This window comes from Vigna angularis, chromosome 5, assembly GCF_016808095.1.
Source record: "Vigna angularis cultivar LongXiaoDou No.4 chromosome 5, ASM1680809v1, whole genome shotgun sequence".
NCBI lineage: Eukaryota > Viridiplantae > Streptophyta > Magnoliopsida > Fabales > Fabaceae > Vigna > Vigna angularis.
Window position 1 is genome coordinate 40,631,307 of NC_068974.1, and position 23,510 is coordinate 40,654,816.

At 30.0% G+C, this 23,510-nt stretch overlaps 2 protein-coding genes across 3 annotated transcripts; one reads left to right on the plus strand and one right to left on the minus strand.

The window, feature by feature from the left end:
* The first annotated feature begins 1,290 nt into the window (after positions 1-1,290).
* Positions 1,291-6,592, plus strand: LOC108340089 (agamous-like MADS-box protein AGL12). Its single transcript, XM_017577315.2, has 7 exons — positions 1,291-1,704; positions 1,832-1,913; positions 3,350-3,411; positions 4,086-4,185; positions 4,286-4,327; positions 5,987-6,028; positions 6,136-6,592. Exons 1-7 carry the CDS (start codon positions 1,523-1,525, stop codon positions 6,229-6,231), a joined length of 606 nt encoding a protein of 201 aa, XP_017432804.1. The 5' UTR covers positions 1,291-1,522; the 3' UTR covers positions 6,232-6,592.
* A 12,096-nt stretch (positions 6,593-18,688) lies between these two features.
* Positions 18,689-22,515, minus strand: LOC108339832 (NAC domain-containing protein 7). Of its 2 annotated transcripts, none has more exons than XM_017577049.2 (5): positions 22,226-22,515; positions 21,718-22,107; positions 20,261-20,438; positions 19,895-20,166; positions 18,689-19,486 (listed from the first exon to the last, which is right to left on the minus strand). In XM_017577049.2, the coding sequence occupies exons 3-5, from the start codon at positions 20,418-20,420 to the stop codon at positions 18,839-18,841; spliced, it is 1,080 nt and encodes a 359-aa protein (XP_017432538.1). In that variant the 5' UTR covers positions 20,421-20,438; positions 21,718-22,107; positions 22,226-22,515; the 3' UTR covers positions 18,689-18,838. The 2 variants fall into 2 exon arrangements, with proteins under 2 accessions (XP_017432538.1, XP_017432539.1); XM_017577050.2 differs by having other exon boundaries at positions 21,718-21,864; positions 21,999-22,515.
* Between the last annotated feature and the right edge of the window lie 995 nt (positions 22,516-23,510).

The window sequence follows — 23,510 nt, forward strand, 5'->3', positions numbered from 1 at the left end:
ATTTAAAAAAATAACTTATTTTATATATTTTTTCTTTTGAACTTACTTTTGAAAAAGAAAATTGTTGACATAATCCAGCGCGCATCATTATTGAAATTCCTAGATTCCTATTTACCCATTTTTGTCCTATTATGATATCTCTTATCAGCATATATTTATGAAACGGGAAGCAATGGGCAATGGCAATGAGCAAGAATTTAGAAAAAAGAAAGAAAGAAAAGGTTCAGTTTCATCAGCACTCCGCTTTCTTAAGTATTCCTTGTTCAGATATAATTTAAGCCATCGATCCCAAATTATAAATTAACTCGAATGATTGGACCCAATGCAAGAAAGTTTTGATTTTGACTATAAATTGATATTCATATGATATGATTCCTCGTTCTGTAGTACAGTGCAGAGTGCACCATGGCAAACATGATCATGAGAACATATATCAGCCTATCAGGGGATATGTTTCTGGATTTGATATGATTTAATAATACTTTAGCTCAACACCATTTTATGATTAACTTTCTTCCACTTTACTCTATTCCAGGTTTTATTCCAACCCCCATTTCTTCAATGTTTGCAGCTTTGGAATCAGGAGTTCAGTTTACAAGGGTGATAATGTGGATAACTCTTGTAGTGTAACAAATCTCAAACATTTTCTGTTCTTACAAGATTATATAACGTTTCTCCCCTGTTGAGGATGAATCTTACCAAGTATGATGAAACTTGAGAGGAAAAAAAAAGAACTCTTACTACCCCACTTGTTATCTCAAACAAATTGGATGTTGAATGTTGTGGTGAGAGTGAGAAATGTGAGTTTTGGATGATGACAATGAGAAAATTTGTAACTTTTGGGTGGTGAGAGTTAGCACAGAATAGGACCCACCAGTAAAGGCATTAGTGTTGATTTAATGCATTGTTGAAACATGGAAAAAGCAGTTTGTAATGGCTTGGTGCAGAACAAAGTAGCATTTATAACATAATGTGCAGGATATTTATAATCTATATAGAGTTCTGCGCACAGGAAATCAGGAATAAAGCTTGTGCCTAAATATTTTAGTAAAATGAACCATATTCTATGGACAGAAGCACCTTTAGTATCACATGCTTTGATTTGATTTGATTTATGATGAAATTAATTGGAATCCATACACTTCCAAGTGATGGATATTAGAGACTAAACAAAAAGTTAGTGTGGTGTAAAGGTGGCGGTGAAGTTTACTTAGAATAAATTACTTGTCCTTAACATATTATAAAACTCTAACCGGTGCAGATTCCATAGGTACGTGGAAGGCGAAATGTTATAATATGCGGTGGTTTGTCATATAAGATGTTGAATCCCAGAAATTGAAAGCAAAATTAGGAGAGAAACTCGGAGAAAGGTACTACGTACCTGCTGCAGCAACCTCGAAGCTAGTTCAAACTAGTGGAAGGTTGTGTGCATAGAAGCGCACAAAACAAAACCAAATTGTACTGAGAAAAAGACAGAAAGAAAAACATCAAACGATAGATCTGAGGAAGAAGAATAATCAAGATGGCTCGTGGAAAGGTTCAGCTTAAGAGAATTGAGAACTCAGTGCACAGACAAGTGACCTTCTGCAAGCGTCGAGCTGGGCTTCTTAAGAAGGCTAAGGAGCTCTCTGTGCTGTGCGATGCTGAAATTGGTCTTTTCATTTTCTCCGCCCATGGAAAGCTCTATGAACTAGCCACCAAAGGGTCTTTTTCTTTCTCTCTTTTCCACCCTAAAACTCTTGCTTTCTCTCTTCACATATCTGTATTAATATTATCTCCCTGTTTCCATTTTGATCTTTTCTATACCTTCGTCTGCATGAATATATCATAGAACCATGCAAGGCCTGATCGAGAGGTACACGAAGTTCACGCGAGGGGCTCAACCTGAAGCACCACCCGAAACACTTCCTCTTGTAAGTACATATTTCTATTTTTCAAGAAATAAATAAATAAAACATAAAGAATGAATAATATGAAATAAATGTAAAAATTTTATGTGTAAAATTTTATTTTTTTTCATTTTTATTTTCTTTTCATCAACTTTAAAGTTTAAAAATTCAAATAAGAGTTAAAGTCTTAGAAATTAGGAAATAAATTATTTGGTTGAGAATTTTAAACGATTTTGGATAGAGAATGATGTTAATCTTTAACGTAAACTGTAAAATAATTTGATCAATGATAAGAATGAAACCTTAAATATGCTCTGTCATTGTAATATGCAAAGGAATCACGTAATGTTTTGTTCTCTGTCCACTTAATTTTGTCGCATACATGGTTAGATTAGATTCTTCAAGTATTTGCTAGCTAAAAAATTGTGTTAGAATGGTATAAGTGTCATACACCACATTGAACTTAATTTAATTCTGCCTTATAAATAATTAATCACTATGCTTAAGGTTAAAGTAAGCATAAGCCCATTCACAATTATTGCTTTTTAATTATTTGAGTAAGTTATAGCCCTTCTCTGTTTTCTTATATTTGCTTTTTACTCCTTTTTATATTTGTAATTTGTAAATAAATATCCTTTTAATTATTTTAATTTAAAGCAAACATATAAATATTTTTTTAGCTTACAATACTTTAAAAATGAATTATTTAATTATGAAAATTGTGTACACAAAAGAAAAACATTTTCTTAACACCAAATTTTGAAATTATTAATAAAAGATGAAAAATAAAAATTTATACTTAAATAAGTTAAGTGTTCAAATAATTAAACGAGATAATGATTAGTGATCACAAATAAATTCATCTCTAAACGTATTTATTAATAAGTCTTAATTTTGACATAAAAACTTCGCATTAACTAAGTATACATACTAATTTTTCAAATTGGATATAAAGATAAGATGTCTTATTCCCATATTTCTATTATTACTTGTTTTCGTCTTTGTACTCATTTACATTTTAATTTAACATTTTTAGTTTATGAAATAATTTAAACAACTTGTTTAAAATAAATTCATGTTAAATGTCATTATGTATATTGAAATCCCATCTAGACTAACTAGATAAATGAGATTATCATATTAATATAAAATTATATGTTAAAGTTAACTTTTTTTTATATTTTATTTAAATGATAAAATTTCTACTCTGATCCATTTTTATTTTAAATTAGTTTGATTGAAATGTAAAAGACAGAGATTTCGGTAGAATAAATACAACTCAAGAAAATATAAGTAAGGACATTGAAATTGAGGTATATATGTTGTATGTATGTGCAACTTTACATTAATTGTGTATCTATTTTATATTGTCATTATTAATCATAAACAGTTTATAGTTTTTTTTTTACCATTATATATTTTAATTGAAAGTCATACTCAGTGGCAAAATTGTTGACTAGGATGCAAAAGAGGAATCTTACTTGCTAAAACAAGAAATCCAAACACTGCAAAAGAGTATCAGGTACACTATTATTTTATTTTATTATATTATTTATCTTCCAACAAAGTACTACACTATTATGTACACAATGTAATTAAGGAAATTAGAATTTTTTTTACTGTGTAAGTTTCTTTTGGAGAGGATGAGTTTGAGTGTTTCTTCTTGTATCTTCTCAAATTTCTTTCTGTACTTTCATATTTTTTTAAATCTTAAAATTATTTTCTGTATTTCAAAAAAATTTATATTTCACTTTTTGTTTTCAATAGATTTTGAAATTTATTGAAGAATTTTTCAAACCTTCAACAAATTTTAAAACCCTTTTAGGAAGGTTATTTTTGGAATGTGAAAATATAGAGAAAAACTTTTTGAGCCTAATAAGCATTTTTAAATGGTGGTTGTTGCTTTTTACACCCCATCAAAGGATAATGATACTTTGACAACATTTTTTTGATAATATTTTAACACTATCTACGTGTCATTTTATGATTGGTCAATGTTAGTGTTTATGATTATTATTATTGATTGTTCAGTAATTTTTGACCAATCACAAAATGACACGTAGATAATGTTAAAATGTTGTCAAAAAAATGTTGTCAAATTATCATTATCCCCAATCAAAATAACATCATACTATAGTCTAAAGTGAAAAGGTTGACACTTATACTCATATAAGTTTGCTTATAAAAAATTGTTAGGTATTTGTTTGGAGGTGGAAACAAGACCTCAACAATCGATGAACTACAAGTGTTGGAGAAGAATATGGAAACTTGGATATATCATATTCGCTCAATGAAGGTACTATAAAATATTTTCTTATATGATTAAAATATTTATAAATTCTCATTTATATTATACATGGATGATTAATTTGTATGCCATATGTGATGAACAACAGACCAACATCATGTTACAAGAAATTGAAGCATTGAAAGATAAGGTTAGCATAAATTTATGGTTCAATTTTTATATTTCTAAATATTTTACTTGTCATAATTGTATCCTTGCTATTATAAATTGCCTTATATAAATACAAAAGTTATATATATATATATATATATATATATATATATATATATATATATATATATATATATATATATATCATGTAAGGAAATTAAAATATAGAAAAAAAGAAGTATATACTAAACTATAGCTTTTCATTGGGAATACACTTAACAAATTTTATTACAAACGATTTGCAATCATAAATATTTAGCATTGTTAATAAGATTTTTGTGTGAAAAAAAAGAGCATAATACAAAATAGTATATATTTTTTATATATACTTTGCATTAACATTCAATTAAATAAAAATGATTTATTCGTTGTATGAAATTTTATTTCGATCTAACTTTTCAATTTGCATTAACATTCGATTGTAGTTGAATTTTCCTATTTTAACCGGACCAAGTTATAAATATGTAAGATAATTAAATTATAGTATTACAGTGTTAAAACAGTTTAAATTAAAATATTAAATAAACGGGTCATTTAAATTATACACACTTAATCATTACCCTTTTACTTTTAAATAAAAGTTTACTCACAAACTAAATTTGGAATATACTATTAGAGAAATTAAGGGAAATTAAAAAAATACATAATAAAGACAAAATATAGGTATCTACAAGAACAAAAGAGAATGAATTCAAATTGATACGATAATTGAAAGTAAGGTATATACTTTTATAGAGTGCAAATAAATCCAACCAAACGGGAGATTTGAATTTTAAACTTGACTTGTAAAAAGGTGAATCCTTTAAGTTTGATTTAAACGAATCTAATAAAAAACTTAACTTTGACTTGTTAATTTCTTTTAAGATAATATTGTTTAACTTAATTACTTTATTTTTATAAAAAGAATCGTAAATATTTTCAAGTTTACCATCTTAGTGTTTAATAAACTTTAAGATTACGTGGTAATTCACAAATAGAAGATTATACAAAAATGTTTTCATATAAATAATAAGAAATATACACTTTTTTCTTCTTGTATAATTCTCTTAGTGAATTGTTTATTGTCCAATTTGCAAAGCTTTGACCTTGGTTTATTCCAATAGTTAAGCTTAATATTAAGGTTGGATTTGCTTTAGTTAAACAAATAACCCTAATCAAACATTTACAAAAATTGAGTATATAATTAATTTATAAATATTAAAAAATAGATTTTAAACTTAATTTAACTTTACAATTATTTATAAAATAAAATTAATATAAATATGGTAAGATATTGTTGGTTCTAAGTTATTATATTTTTACGGATTTGTTTTTGGTATTATTGAAAAAGAAAATTATCTATGAAAATATCTTATGTATATAAACGTATTTTTATTTTTTATTTTATCTTATTTTTATTTTTTATTTTATCTTATGTGAAATTTTTGTACAAAATTTACCTATTATACCATATTTATGCCAACAAACCTCATACATAAACTAACGTTTTTTACTGATTTATTTGAAAACCAAAGCAAAAATTGATCTATGAAGCCTTAAATAGGAGGAAGTTCCATCTTTGTTAGAATGTTCTGTTTTTCTTTTTAACATTTTTATATTATATATAAAAAAATCAACATTTTACCTTTGTGGATTGTAGGAGGGAACACTTAAAGCGGCAAATAAATATCTCCATGATAAGGTAATACTTTATTTCTATTTATTAAGTACACGTTTTTCCTAAAAACATGTAATAATATGTCATACTTTGTCCCAAAAATCATTCTAATGTATGGTTACGTTTTACAGATTGTGGAGAATGCTGCAATTCATAACTTTGCTCAATTTCCCACGGATGTTCCGTACCCACTAATTATACAAGATGGAACTTTTCAACTCTATTAATATGTTGTTTCTATAATGTTTTGGTTATAGGCTTTATTAATAAAGGGAAAAATTATGGAGGCTGTGTTGTGTTACACAACATTAAAAGTAAAGTATGAACATTGTACTTGTGCTACAAACTACGCAATAATTTGTAACATTAATATTGTCTTACTCTAATAAGTTTATAATTTATAATGTAAAGTCAGAAAAGTGTGAGTTCTGACTAGTAGTATCTTTTCTCTGTCATTGACAATAATGTAAAATAGTTGACGAGAGTAACAATGATATTGTATGTAATAATTTTGTATGTTGTATTGATAAATAGTTGATTTTGTATTTATAAAATAACATATCGTAAAAGAAATTTAAATTATCTCAATTCATACGTGTATATATATATATAAATGGTGTTATATTATATTTGTATTTAGAAAATTAATACAATAGAAGAGTAAATTATTTATTTGTTCATTAAATTAATTTCATGCATTCTTCTTCCTCTTCACACACATAGGACATAGGGCATTATTCACCACATTAATCTTTTAGTAAGTTTCCCTTGTTACGACTCAAATGAGTATTAATTTTAAAAATTGTATTCAAACAAGAATACCATAACACATCCTGAAATTCCATTTACTTTATTATATCATGGATGAATATCATTACAACCAATACTTTATTCATGAATACTCAAACAAACTAATTGGTTAAACACTTCTGTAGACAAGAATCTATCACTTCAGACACAACACCGCTACCATCTGACATACAAAATGAATCATTAGAAATATGAAAAAACATATTAATTGAAATATGAAAAATATGAGAGCAATGTTGTAAGTGTTTGAATACCAATGTTGATGGTTATAGTTTGTTAACCCCACAACGAGAAATGCACTCGGAAGCTTCTTTAGACTTTTGTGGACACTTTCCAAGACAAATCCCAAGACATATTGGATAAACAAGAGTTGCAATACAACTTATTTCACATTGAGCATGACATGAAAGTTTAGCTGCTGCTTCTGAGAAACACAACATAATCATTATCAGAACAACAACACCAACATTTTTCATCTCATTCTTTGCCATAACTTCTTTTCAACCCTATGATATACCAAAATTTTGTCTATAACTTAAATTTATGTTGTGTGTTTCAAGGGAAGCCAAACATGCTTATATAGACACAAAATAACTACCATTTTTTTAGAGTTATATTTATGGTATTAATTAGGATCAATGTGATTTACACTCCTTTAATGATTGATTTTGAAACTTATTAATGAATAGTTGAGGTTCATGTCTTAAATAAATAATTCAAATTGAGAAGTCTAAATTGTAACATCCCGATTATATAATAACCAATATTATATAATAAAGACGTTAACATCCAAATATAGAGAACAGTCTGAGTATGACGTGTAATTAAAGGTGAAATTACAGTCATCCAGAAATAAAAGAAACTAAAAAAATTAAACTTGAACAGTGGAAAGGATTAAACACTACAAGTGTTCAATCAGGATATTCCTAAGAAGATTACTCCGCAACATCAGTAACCTCCAGCTCTTGCTCCAAGGGAATCTCCGCGACAACATCTGCTCCCATCCAAGTGGATGATCATCGCCAAAGAAACATACCCAAACAGCACACGACACAAAACAATGCAAGGGTGAGCTAGATATAAAAAGCATATTATACATATAGTACAGTTAACTCATGTTATCATACTTAGATTCGTATAAAAGAACAATTAAAGCATACTCATTAAACCACAATTCACCCACTCATACGACATGCAAAAGTCATCCAAACATGGTAAACTGACATCACAAGACTTGTTACTTTATACCCCGACTCGTCCGGACTAGAATGATTGCCGAGCTATGGCGGGTCGTGCACTCGTGGTGGCCTCTACTGCTTTGCAAAGCCATTGCCAATGGGTTTCACCCTACCACACTCACGAGGTTAGTCCGTTCCGCGCCTTGGAGCATACTGGAAGCCTCCAAGACTAGGACCTCCTGCTACTCCTCACCACATGAGTCAATCCTCTCTACTTGAGAATGACCGACCATTGGAGTGTCAGGATAACCCCCAAGACTGAGCTCCCATGCAAATCATTCCACACACAATAAGGGCACCACCATGTATCCTCTCCTTGAAGATCATGGAATTACGTCCAAAAACCATACTTGTAAAACCACACATTTTCCATCACTTTGAATCACATACCCTTTTACTGTAATGCCAACATGATAATGCATACATACACCCTTAAAGCAACGTAGAATAATCAATTAAAATAGTATACTGGCATGAATAAAACATCAATCGAACACCTAAAGAGCAAACCACAAACACCCTGACTTACACAGACCGAATGTTATAAGCTCTAGAAGAACACTAGTACATCACGAGTACCACAGAGATCATGATTTGGATGTTGAGGAAACATTTAGATATTTGTGAGGAAAGAACCTGACAAGGCATTGCCTTGCTCCTACGTATCTCCATTTTCGGTGGAGAATCAAGGCCTACGTAGTTCTGGCTTAGATTCTTTAAATGATGATTTGATGTTTTTGTGATTTTTATGATTTTAGTAAAAGAAAATATTTACAAAATAAAGAAAACAATACTAAAAGAGAAACTATTTTTGGAGTTTTATGATTTTAAGAAAGAATAAAGAGAGCCAAAAATAGATATTTACACAACATAAGATAAAAAGATAAAGCTAACATAAGACCCAATTCTATTTATTTTTGCTTATGTTATATTTTAAAAAAATATCGAAAAGACTAAAGCATAAAATCTTATTCAGAGCTTTAAAAAGAGACTAAGAGGCCCAAGCTTTTTATTTTCATTTTACTGGACACAAAAAGGTACAAGTCAAACATTTATTTTATTTTTCTTCCTAAAACTATGAATTGGGCTGACACCCAAATTTGTTTCAGCAAAGTTGCTCTCCTCATTGGGGGAAGCAAGAGACGTTGGCAGAAGCAGAGAAGGGTTGCTCCCATTCACTCCCTCGACGGCCACGTAAGAGAGATTCGCATCCATCCCCAAGCTCTGGCGGCGACGGCAGCAGGCGCGGCGGCAGGTTAGTCCGCGATGGAGGGTCGCGGTGGCGCAATTGGAATCCAGAGAGAGTGGCGGTGGCTAGAGCTTCTCGGTTACGGTGGCGGGATGTTGAAGGTGGGGAAGCGTGAGGAAAGCGACAGCCCCAGAGCGCGGCAGCGTCCGATTAAAGGGGAACGACGGAGGCAAGGAGGATGGCTCGTGGTCACAGGGATCGTCGCAGCAGTGACGGTTGACGAAGGCAGTGCTGACAGCGGAGATCCGAAGGAGAAGCGTCGAGCTGGGTGGTGTCCGCGGTGGCGTTCGACGATGGCCAGGAGGTTGGCGTGATGGTTGAAGGTTTTCACGGTGGTGTTGGGTTGGTGATTTCTATTGAAGATGGTGATAGCTAGAGGTTGAGGATGACAGTGGCATGAAGAAGAAGATCACATTTCATGATTCTAGCTTTGGTGCATATTCGAGAATAGGAGATGAGTTGTTTGCATTGTGCAGGGAAAGATGATGACGAGATTAGATGCGGTGCGTGGACATCTTTCTTGCCCAGGGATATGAAACAGTGGGAGATTGAGTTCGGACAGCCTTCATGTTGAAAGGAATTGGGCTGGCAAGTCATAATGAGGCTGTGATGAAGGAGATGGTTCGGTGTGAGGGTGACCGGCGACCACCGTGGTCGGTGAGGAGGACCAGTGACGACAGCAGTCATGGTGGCATATGGGAGCTTTATTGATTGGATTGAAGAAAGAATAGGAAGGAAGTAGAATTTGATTTTGATATATCTTTTCTCTGTATTAGACATTAGATATGCAAGGATTGTGGTTCGATATCTATGATCAATTACTATGTAAATGATTTACGTATATAACATAAAGGAGAAGCATGCATCATAAGACTGATATGTTAAGATGGGAAGAGTACCTCCGTAGCTTTAAAAGATTTGCTCTTGTATCTCTTCTTCTTACTGTTGTGATGTGTTCAGAGCTTCCTCCTCCCTTTCTTCTTCGCGGCAGCTCCCCTTGTCCGTAGCCTCCTTCTCCCTCTCTTCTTGTTTATTCCTTTCCCTTTCTTCCAACTTCTCTTTCCCATTTCTTTTGCACATGCGTGATCCCATGACCAAACATTGTTCCTCCGTGAAGAGAAGATAATGATAAAATATAATGGTGGCATGTGAACTATAATAATGTTCACGGAGTGGCATATCACTATGCTCTTGCATGAACATGGGGACACAAACTTTCAAGTAGAATATAGACGACTGCTCTCATTTTTATTTATTTATTTATTTTTTTTTAACAAATTAAATAAACAAAATAAAGATAAAAACAAGGTTCTTACATAAATAAATAATGCTTCATGTCTAAAAAGTTACCTTTTCAAATGAATCTATAATAAATATTGATAATAAAATAGTGCATAATAAATAACAATAAATATAAAATAATAGTAAAATAATTTATAATAAATTATAATAAATATATAAATATAAAAAATAATAAATTATAATAAATATAAGTAACAATAAATAATATATATAAATATAATAAGTAGTAGTAAAATGAATAGAAATAAATAATAATAAATAATAAATATAAATAATAAATAATATGAATAGAAATATAATATAAATAAAATATAATATAAATAAAAAATAAATTTCGGTTAGATTGAATGTACATTAATTATATTAAATGATATAAGACTAGATGATACAAATTGAAATCATAAGATGATATATGTGACAAAGTCCAAATGATCTTAACTAGCAGTCTAAACAAGCTTATCATGTTGACAAGGCAAAACAATGTGAAAGTTTTCACTTATACTAATTAGATAATATAGTAGAACAAATTTGTCATACAATCAACATGGTAGAATAAATATAAACACACAATAGATGAGATGAGTGTGCTCATATAATCATTAGACAAATCTATTAATTTATAATGTAAAAGTAAAAAATGTGTGAACTCTGACTAATATCTTTTATTTGTCATTGACAATAATGTAAAATAGTTTATGAGAGTAACAATGATATTGTATGTAATAATTTTGTAGGTTGTAATGATATAAAAACACACAGACACACACACACACACACACAGAGACACACAGACACAGACAGACACACACACAGACAAACAAACACACACACAGAGACACACACAGACACACAGACAGAGACAGAGACACAGACATACACACAGACACACACACACAGACACAGGCACACAGACACGCAGACACAGATACACAGACACACACACAAACACACAGACACACACACACACACACACAAACATATACACACACACACAGACACACGCACACACACAGAGACACACGCACGCACACGCACACACATACACACACTTACTTTTAATTTTTTTATTTAATTTAAATTTATAAAATTTAACTTTGTAAATTAAAATATAAATTTTAATTATATGACATTATATAAAAAATTAGACTCGATTAATGTAATACTATTTTAAACTAATAACTAAAATATTTATATTTAATTAATACTTATGATGTCAACTCATTTAAATAAATTGAATTTTTCATATAAAAAACTACTCTACATTTTTTAAGAAGTAAATATAAATATTAACTTTTAATGAGAATTTAATTATTACATTTAAATCTCAAATTATAATATGCAATATAAATAACACAAATTTCATTTATATAGTAAAACTCATATAATTATACTTTTTTTTTACATTTTTTATATAATTTTACTATATACTTTTAATCCAATAACCTACTTTATCGTTTAAAAATTATCAGCTTTTGCAGCTTATTAGCTAACCGTTATAAGCTTCTTTTCCAGCATAGGCTATAATTTAGTCATTATAATTTTTACTATACCATATTATTTTATAACACTTTTTTTTTGTCGCAAATTATCTCCCATTTAAGGTTTTTCATATAGATTAATGAAAAAAAAATGAACGTATTGTTGCTAATTGCTAAAAATTGAATTAGACACTGTAATTGATTCATATTCTTACCTGATTTTTAAAAATTCCAATACGATCATTGAAGATAAATATTCCTTTTATACATTATCAAGAAATCAGTTTACACAACCTCTTCAAATAATAAGTTTTATTATTTACTATTCTTATAATATTCGATTAATTGCTAAAATTACCATGTATATTTTCTAATTACTAAATTATTTCTAATTGTCATCTCAAACAACATTAATTTAGTAATTCTTGCAAAATATTACGTGCATTGCACGGTAAAAGTACTAGTTGATTACATTTACTTCAATCATTAAAAAATATAATACGTTTTTTTATTAGTAAAAGAATATAATAGAGTATTTAGAATCTTCTAATCCTTATAAAACCGAATATATATATATATATATATATATATATATATATATATATATATATATATATTAAATAGTAATGTAGATAAATAAGAGAAATATTTATTTTGGGGAACAAATACGAGAAATATCATACAAAATAATTGTAAGAACCAATTGATTTTTTTCAAAACAATCTGGGAATTAAAAGTAATCCTTTGTACATTACACTTTGTTTTGGCAAGTGAGTTTGAATTTAGGTAAGAAGTGAGTGCAACTATTCTATATTTTAGTTATTGTTGATAGAAAAAACTATTAATATTAATTTATACATTATATAGTAAAAGGACAACAGAGTGTCTATAAATTTGGTTCAACAGACAATGTTTACATGTATAAGGGATAATAAACATTGATTATTTTCCCAGTGAGCATAGTATATAAGTATTAATAAGCACAAAATTGCAAACAGTCACTATTCTAGGTATTTTTTTGCATAATTTATCCTTTGTGTTTTTAAATTGTCAATTCTTATATTCTTCTGTGATGTTTAATATTTTTTTTAGAGTTTAGTTTTGACATTTTTTCCATATCCTTTGTCATTTTTACATCATCTACTTTTGCCTAAGTTTTCTTTGTAATTTTTACGTCATCTATATTTGTAAATAAATTATAAATTTGTTTTAAAAAACTTATGAATTATTTAATTTTTGTTAGGTATGAATATTGGTATGATATGATATTTTATTTGCAGCTACTAAGAACTTACCGTCAAAATTTGATGAAGCTATTGAACAATTAATTAAGAGGTCTCCTTTCATTTTTGAAAAGTATAGAAAAAATGGTTTTGAAAATAAAATGGTTTCTATCAAAGAAATTACTTTTGAAATGGGTATAGACATTTAGTGAAAAAACATATCAATAGTAAAAAGAAACAATTTGATAAAAGTATTGATAATGAAATTATAAAATATCTTCAAGAATAATTTAGAAATGATAATATTTGTATATATTGTAGATAAAAAGATCACAACACTTCTTCAAAGCAGATTCAAACAATTTAAAAAATTTATAGATATTTTTTATTTTTGATTTAGTGTTTAAAAAATTAAAGTCAATGTACACTTTTAAAAGAAAAATGTTTGAACCTTTAACAATTTTTAAAACATGATAATTTATTAGATATAATAAGTGAGATCAACTGATAGGCTAACCTGTCCGATTAGCAGACCAATTGATTGCATAATACATGTCAAATTAATAATTAATCAATGATAACAATGAATCAATCAACTAATGATTAAGGTATAATTGAGTCATGATTAGACTAACAAATAGGTGAAACACCAACTATAAATAAAGGTTTAAGGTATGATTGTTAAGAAATTGACAGGAATTCACCCATTCATATCAAAACATGGATTAATTTAATTTATTTAATAATATATATATCCTAGAAAAAATTATAATTAAGTTTAGAAAATGATAAACTAATTAATCATTTTAATTATATAAAAATAATATATATTTTTTCAAATATATATATAAGTCATAGAATAATGTTAATATCAATTGTTTCCGTGAGTTTCTCAAAACTAAAAAAATTATTTAAAATCAGTAATATATAAATAAAGATTAAACGAATTAATCTTATTGTCAATTAAAAGAAATATTAAATTAAATTAATTACGATATTTTAATAGATAATTTTACATAAAAAATTTAATAATTTTAAATAAAAAAAACTTTATTCTTAAGTTTATTTTATTCCTCCCATCTTGAACCTATTCACCTTATTACATCATGGATGAATACCATTACAATCAACACTTTATTCATGAATGTTCAAATAAGAAAAATATATTCTAAATGGTTTAACACTTCTGTAGACAAGAATCCATCACTTCAGACACAGCACCGCTTTCATCTGACATACAAAATGAATCATTAGAAATATGAAAAAACATATTAACTGAAATATGAAATATATGAGAGCAATGTTGTAAGAGTTTGAATACCAATCTTGATGTTTATGGACTTGTTAACCCCACAATGAGTAATACACATGAAAACTTCTTTAGACATTTTTGGACACTTTGCAATACAAATCCCAAAACATAATGGATAAGCAAGAACAGATTCAAGACAACTTATTCCACATCGAGCAGGACATGAAAGTGCTGTTGTTTCTGAGAAACACAACATAATCATTATCAGAACAACAACACCAACATTTTTCATCTCATTCTTTGCCATAACTTCTTTTCAACTCTCTAATATATGAAAGTTTTGTCTACCACTTAAATTTATGATGTGTGTTTCAAGGGAAGCCAAACATGCTTATATAGGCACAAAATAACTACCAATTTTAGAATTATATTAATGATATTAAATAGGATTAATGTGATTTACACTCCTTTAATGGATTTTGAAACTTATTGATGAATTCATGTCTTAAATAAATAATTCAAATTGAGAAGTCTAAATAAATAATGCTTCATGTCTAAAAAGTTGCATTTTAAAATGAATCTATAATAAATACTGATAATAAAATAGTGCATAATACATAACAATAAATATAAAATAATAGTAAAATATTTTATAATAAATATATAATATATAAAATAATAAATTATAATAAATATAAGTAACAATAAATAATATATATAAATATAATAAGTAGTAATAAAATGAATAAAAATAAATTATAATAAATATAAATAATAAATAATATGAATAGAAAAATAATATAAATAAAAAATAAACTCCTATTAGATTCAATTTACATTGATTATATTAAATGATACAAGACTAGATGATACAAATTAAAATCATAAAATATATACATGACACTTGATTAGACGAATTAATATACTTAATACAAATCCAAATGATCTTGATTATCAACCTATACAAGCTTATCAAAAAGCTTATCTAATAAGGCAAAAAAATGTTAAAGTTTCAACATATACTAATTAGATGATATAACTGAACAAATTTATCATACAATCAATATGCTAGAATAAATATAAACACATGATAGATGAATGTGCTCATATAATCATTAGAAAAATTTATTAATACACATCATATGAGTATGTCTATATATGGATAAGATTAATGTGTTCATATATTTATACGAAAATAATAATAGTAGTATAAAACATATGCAAATTTTAATTATTTTTACACCATTCAATAAAATAATCTCTGAAATAATTTCCTTTAAGTGAATGTATTTTAAATGACCCTTCTTTAGTATCAATTTCCATCGAAGGGTACCTTAAAATAATACTTATAGTATTTATTATATTAGTAAAGAATTATATTAATTCCAACATGCTGTATTGTGTTTGTCTGCTGAAAAAATACAAGTGAGTGAGACAGCAATTTGACATTCCTTAATAGTTGGAAATTATGGTGGGACAGAAATTACATTTATGTATGTATTGTATGGAAGAACATAACAGCATTCACATGGACATGTTCCTAAAAAATGATGTTTTATTGTTCCTTCCATCACAAATAACATATAGAAAAGTGACACTGTAAACTCTAATTATTCACCCACTTTTGTGCTGCCTATGCTGTTGCTACGCCATGCTCTTCTTCTGCCTAATTTTTAAACGCATGCACATGCTTTCTCTCGCCAAAGCAAAGTCAGAAAATACCTCTCACTTTCAACTTCTTTTACTACCTTGGAATCCACAACTCAATCACTGCCTCCATTTTTGTATATCTTTATCTCCTTCCACCTTCATGAGTGTGTCGTCTTCCAACATAATTGCTTCAAAATCAATAAACTCTAACACTTATCACCTTCTGCTTCTTCTTCTTCTCTTCCGTATATATTAAACCCTTAGGTTGCTATATATCAACTTCTAAATATACAACTTCTTTTCTCTTCGTTCTTTCCAGCTATACCTAGCTTCATTATGTTTTGCTTCCATTTCTCTCCTAGGCCATTTTTTCTTCTGGTAGGTATAACCCCATCACCATTATTTCTCAGTTCCTCCCAAAAATTACGTTCTTTTTATGGAATCTCATGTTTCCATACCTTACTATATATACTTGTTTATATAAGTTTTAAAATTCTCAAACTTTCGTTTCGTTCGAGAGCACAGTTACTGCATTCTTGCATCGTATTATTCTTTCATCTCAAACACTCTGAATTTGTTGGGAAGAGCTTCTATAGTTCTTTTTTTTTTCTAAGTTATATATGATTGTGATGTTTAGTTCACAAGTGGGTGATTTGCAACTTTCTTTCTTATTCTAGATATAACAAGATTTGTATCTAATTTAACTCTACACTTACATGCAAATTGGTTTTATTTGATTTCCAAAACAAAGTGTACTTTTGAAAATTCTTTGAAATGGTCAAAGTTGCTTTAAAGTTGACAATTCTCAAACTAGTTATTTCTTTTGCACTTTGATTCGTATTAGCCTTACTCAACCCTATATTATTATGTTGGAGTTTGTTTGCAATTATTAGCAATATATATAGTGGCATATGAAATAGATATTGGCCTTGGTTAAAAAATGAGTTTGAGTGTACTAGAAGGCGTTGAAGTTACGTATTATGACACTTGTGATGCCTATGATGGCTGTAATAATTTTCTTGCATGATTTGTTGGCACTTGGAAGAAGTAATTATAGAGAAAGGTTGTTGTTTTTTGAATATGAAGGCTAGGCTATATATATATATATATATAGGTGTAACTTTTGCTTGGCTTCTAAACCTGAGATAGATTTGGATGCATATGCGGGGTATATATTGCGAGACTTAGGAGCAAAGAATATGTGGTACCATCTATTGTCGTCTGTGTGTTAAGTACTACTTTCTTTTCTTGCTTCATCATTAAATATATATTATCACACAAGCCAAATCAAGATCCCCATATATATATATATTTATATATATATATATATACATTTTAATTAACTTTTTAGAATATATATATGTCTTAGTATGTAAGCTTCATGGACCGTAATGAATCATTATATATACTTTTAATCTTTTGTTTCCAAGGAAAGAGAGCATAACATATAAAAAGACTAAGGCTATATATCACTTAATTAATATTAGAATTAAAATAAATTAAATATATGAATATTATATAATTAGTTATTTTGTTTCTCCTTTTTATTAAATTTGTGGTATATGTTTTGTTGTATATATATAACCTTATGTTGATTCTGTAAATTGTATTATTTCTTTTTTCTATTGATAATTAAGATTTTACATTCGGGTCTCTCTTTTTACTATATTTATAAACTTGTACACTAATTTTTAGCATGAAGAAATTAAAAGAGAATTATATATATGTTCTCTGCTGCAAAGACACAAAACCATGTCCAAATTTACTTAGAGAAAGATATAATGTTCATAAAAAAAAATTATACAAAACTTATATAATTACATTGTATTTCTTTAATTTTTCCACACCCTTAACATCTAATAAATATAATACTCAGTAGTGTATTCATTTTTAAATTATTATATTTTAATGTTTGATGGTGTTTAAAAACATTACACATGCAATCTTTAATTTTCATAAACCCTTTAAATGTAAATTTTTTACTTTCCCGGTTGATTCATTTTAAATCATTTATAATTTCATGTTTAATGATGTTTAATTATGTGCCATCCTCAATGTAAAAATATAGCCTGTTAAAAGGATGCTCAAATTAACAAAGAAAGTAAAAAGGAAAAAAAGAACAATTTATTCTATAACTATTTTGTTGTAATTGTAACATACAGACATATATATATATATATATATATATATATACATATATATATATATATATATATATATATATATATATATATATATATATATATATATATATATATATATATGTGGACCACCCTGTCACTCCAATGAAAACAGCGAATGTGGTCGTTGGACCTCGGTTTACATGGCAGAGCTCGTCATGCATGCGTACCCACCAATGCAACTTTTACACTTTGAAACCTTTCCATCTTCAGGGAAATATAGATATGGCTTTTTATACTAAGTATATCACGTCCCATTCGTTTTCTTTCTTTTCAGTTGAATATATGCTAGAAGCTAGATAGATGCAGTGGAGCGAGAAGCTCCACAATAGTTAAAGTTTTGCTCATTATACGTTTATTATGTACAGGCACTTAAACAGTACTTGCAAGAGATGTTTTTAGCTAAGTACCTATAATTAGTATGTACCCAAAACCAATTTATGAAGCAGTCGCTATTTCCACAATGCAATTGGGCAGCTGGAGTTTGATGTTGAGGCATTTTCTTGAGGCACCACCATCTCATGTTTGTCGAAATGTCTGAACTGTACATTGCAATTGCCACTGTCAATGCCGTGAAAGATACTGGCTGAGGTGTTTGAGTAGGCGTTTTCTTTGGATCCATCTTGACTGAGCTGTGAAGCAACGAACTTGTCAAGCACTCGCCAATCAGTTACTTGATCCACTGCTTGATCATTGCAGTTGCTGTTGTCGTAGGTTGTCTGTAAGTTTATTTGCTGACCAATAACATGTTCTTCTTGTATGAGTAACGAGGGAAGCAGAGTGGTGGAGTGGTTGACATGATCTAGAAGATATGGTGCCATGGGATTAGGGGTTATGGCTGAAGCAGATTGAAGCAGTTTTGGGCTCTCCAGAAGTGGAAGGAAGTGGTCACGAGGCATCTGGTAGGGCACATCTAGCTCTTTCTTGCAAGGATAGGGAAGCTGGTAGACCAGATTAGATTGAGAGGTCTGCTTCGGTGAGTCCATGTCTTGAATGAAAGATACTTGCTCATCATACCAACTGGGAGAGTCGTGCTCATTCACTTTACGCATTGTTGTTACTCTCTTCTTGAATACTCTACACACAACCCAACCTTCTTCCTGCTTCATTCATACAAAAAGGACAAAACAGTCGTTAGTTTACGAGAGGATGTGTTGAGAAAAATTACCAACAAGAAAGTTTCGGCTAGCTCATTGTCAAATCTAAAAGCGTTTCATCAACAAAGGTGAATTATATACTCAAAATGCTACATGCATATGCATGCATGCATGGTGTTCTTTCCTTTTATATCGTTGGATAAATAATTCCCAGTAACGTTTAACTATCTCGTGAGAGCCTTAGATTTTCAGTAATTTATTGTAACACGCTATGACTATAAATTGAACTCAATGTTGCTGTTTATTTTTCTATATGGTGATTCTTGTAATTGAGATAAGTAGGTTATTTATATTTTATGGTGTCTGAATTTTTTAACACCAATTCTTTTTGCTCATTATAACTGAACTTGCCTGTGGAGTGCCATTTTCTTCTGTTTCAAGCCGATATTCATGCATTATCCAATCTGACTTTTGTCCATTTGGTGCTCGACCTTTATAAAAGACTAAGGTTTTCCTCATGCCTATCAGTTCATGTTTGGAATAGATTGCCTTGTCTCTTCCTGTCGCTTTCCAAAACCCAGCTGCAGTTGCTCTATTTGTGCGAGTTCCAGTTGGATACTTCTTGTCTTTGTGGCTAAAGAAGTACCATTCGTTTTGCTCTTCCGTTCCTATTCTGCAAATCTCTTTTTGAAGTTTAAAACGAAAATGAAGAAGTCAATTAGCAGTATTTCTTTCACCAATAAACTGCACCTCTTGAATTTAGATGCTATGTACTACCTTGAAGATCCCATGGCTCAATTTTGTAGAGGTCAACATCTTTTATGACATCCAGGTCAATCCTCCTTGAAGCCACTTTCTTCCTAAGGTAGTAATCGACAAGTTCTTCATCTGTTGGATGGAACCTAAAACCGGGAGGAACATGAGTGAAACTCTCCATGTTCTCCTCTGCTGATTCCTGCAAATTAAATTGAATCCAGTAAGTATGATAGCAAATATGCTGAAGTAGATTAGGCCTTCTATCATATTCTTTAACAAGTTAATTTATATACATACAACCAAAACTTATGTCACATTACATGTATATGCAAGCAACATGAATTTTTGTCATACCAGTACACTGTTCTCTTGCACTTTGACAAGGCGAAGTTGATCATTATATTGAATTTTTCACCCTTCGTGAATAATTAAAAAAAAAAATAGTGTGGCATTGCTCAGTTCCTTTTCTTTCTTTCTGGTTTAATAATGTTTTCCCCGAACTTATTGACAGTAACCATGATTAGAGTGAGTTAAAAGTGGTTTTCCACTCATGAGTTTTAACATATAATAGTAACTTATGAAAAATTAGGGAATGAGGTTCTCGTACGAAAAATAACAAACTTTTACTCATAAATTAGCTACGCAGTAATCTACTTCAGTCAGTAAACTAAATAATAATCAACAAGTTTATCACTAATCCCAAATTTAATTACTTTTTGTGACCCAGATTTTCGCAGTCCATTAATCTAAAACTCGTTTTTCTTTCTATATTTCACTGTCAAGTTCCCTAAATTATCTCCCTTTTTTCCTTCTCTCTTCCAGTCTTTCTGTTGTGGCAAGAAAAGGTGGGAAAAGAATAAATCATATACTTAACCGTACATCTCAACCCAATGTGCATATACACAATACAGTGCGTTGAAAGCATTAAAGTTTAGATCACATATCGAATATATTGGAAAAGAAGAATAGAATTTCTATATATAATATATGGAGAAAAGGCATGACCATGATGATTATGCGTGCGAAACACTCACGTAGTCAACACACATGCGATAGGAGACATGCACAAGACTTACTAATCCTAGATGAACATATACAAGTGATTGTCACTCATTGTGATTGCCACTAATATATGACCCATGCTTATAAAGGGATAAAGTTCACGAACCTTCTTATAATGTCTAACAGTATATATGCTTAAACTAAAACAAGATCATATATAGGAAACAAAATAGCCTCCTTCGAGGTTGGAGAAAACGAGGTGCAAATCAAACGAATCAAAACAAACCCCTTTGAATTTGCTCACATTATGTTGAGTTTAAGATCAGTAAAGTAAGAACTCTACACTTCTCTTTTTGGGTTATGTCGAAGTCTCCATGCGACTTCTATATCTTATCACAAAGTGCAGGGGGTTTAGCTTCAAGACAAAGCAAAGAAAATTAAAAAAGAATTTAGACAGAAAGTGTAAGAAAGCTCACAGATCAAGCTAGTCTTCACAGATCTGAGCACGGTGGTTCTGTCACAAATCTTCCTCCAAAATGAGTTGGTGTTTGTGTGCACCGAGATGAAAATGGTGCTGTGGTGATATGTCTCAACTTTAACTCCAAAATATATAGAGGAAGCTCCTAAATCAGACAAAGATTTTCAACGCAATAAAAGCACTGAAAAAGATTGAAATAGTAACAAACACAAGTCCTCGGGAACAGAACCCGTCGACTTTTTCTGTTAGCTTTTTGTTCTCTCACAAGAAACAAACAACCTGTGTTTTTTACTTGTGGGATCGGATCCCGAGGAAAAAGGCATACGAGAAGAAGAACAGAAAGCGGCAACGTCTGAAGATCAACGCCAGGAAGAGTTCTCTTTTGTTTCTGGAAAAGTAATTTAAATAAGAAGGAAAACAGTAACACAGAAAAATAAAACCCTAAACATGCTTCTGTTTGGTTTCTGGCAAACAATACAAGATATATAAGACGAACAAGATCTCACTGTCGGTTAGGCTGAATTGGTGGGAAAGGTTTGGGAGAAAAGGTGGCGGAAAAAAATGGAAGAGGTGCAAGGAAATGGTTGGGAGTGCCACCTCAACCTGAAACTGAAAGAGACCGAAGGCAACCAACACAAAGTGAACAGCTTTGGTTTCAGTCGGCAAAAGGGTCTCTTTCTATGTATCTATGAGGAAGGTTTGCATAATATGTTAGAGTAAAGATTGCAGAGAGGAAGAGAGTGTGAAACGGTGAAGGCAGAGAGGAAGTAGCAGCTTAGACGAATGACGAATCTTAAAGGGTTTCCACAAGGCACTAAAAAGAGTAAACAAATTTGGTGGTGACGTAATGGAACAGCCAAGCCTTCTGGCTTTTGGGAAAAAGGCATGCACACCTCTCACACACACAAATGAGGCATGGTGGCCCCCTCCTTCATTCTTAGTCCCTACCATTTCCACCACCTTCGACTCTCAACTGTAATTAAATTCTCATCATGGTCTCTATTCGAAGTGACACTGGATCTCCATGTTCTTCCAAACATTTGCTTCTCATATATGCCAATTCTTCTCAACATTCTTCTCCATCTTGTCCCTTTCTTACTGTTGATGGTGTTGTTTCCCTGACAATCAGGTTAATGATATTCTGCTATCAACCATATATACCAGTAGTTACAACATGTGTATTCATTCATTTATTTACCTGTGTTAATGTCAAAGTTGTTCTTGTAATAATTATATCAGACTAAATGTGGAAAAGCTAATGTCCTTAAAGGGATAATTATTTCATTTGTCTTGAACCAGACAAAAGAAAAGAATAAATTAATTGTTTGAAGCAATGGAATTTCTATTCAACTACATTAATATATACCGTTGATTTAGCAAAACAGCAGTTAGGACACAATGATGTTTTTTGATCTTTTTAAAAAATGGTATTAGTGTATAATCAATCCCATATTGGTGGTATATGGCATGATTTCATTATTACAATTAGATGGAACTAATTTCGTTGCGACCGATGCGTTTCCATCACACTATCGAGAGTCATAATTGATGTTATATATCTATAGTTGCACGTCTCACTGTCACAGGTGCTCAACTCATTACGGAATTGATCACCCCCGTCCCGTTCTCTCAGACTTCACATGCTTCATCTACGGCTAGCTATGTATGTTGCATTTAGACACTAGATGTTAACATCCACTTTTTATTTTTCTTTCTCGTTTTAAACCATAAAATCATTTTAATTATGAAATTAATGGCTTGCACGTGTAATAACTTTTATTTCTATTTGTA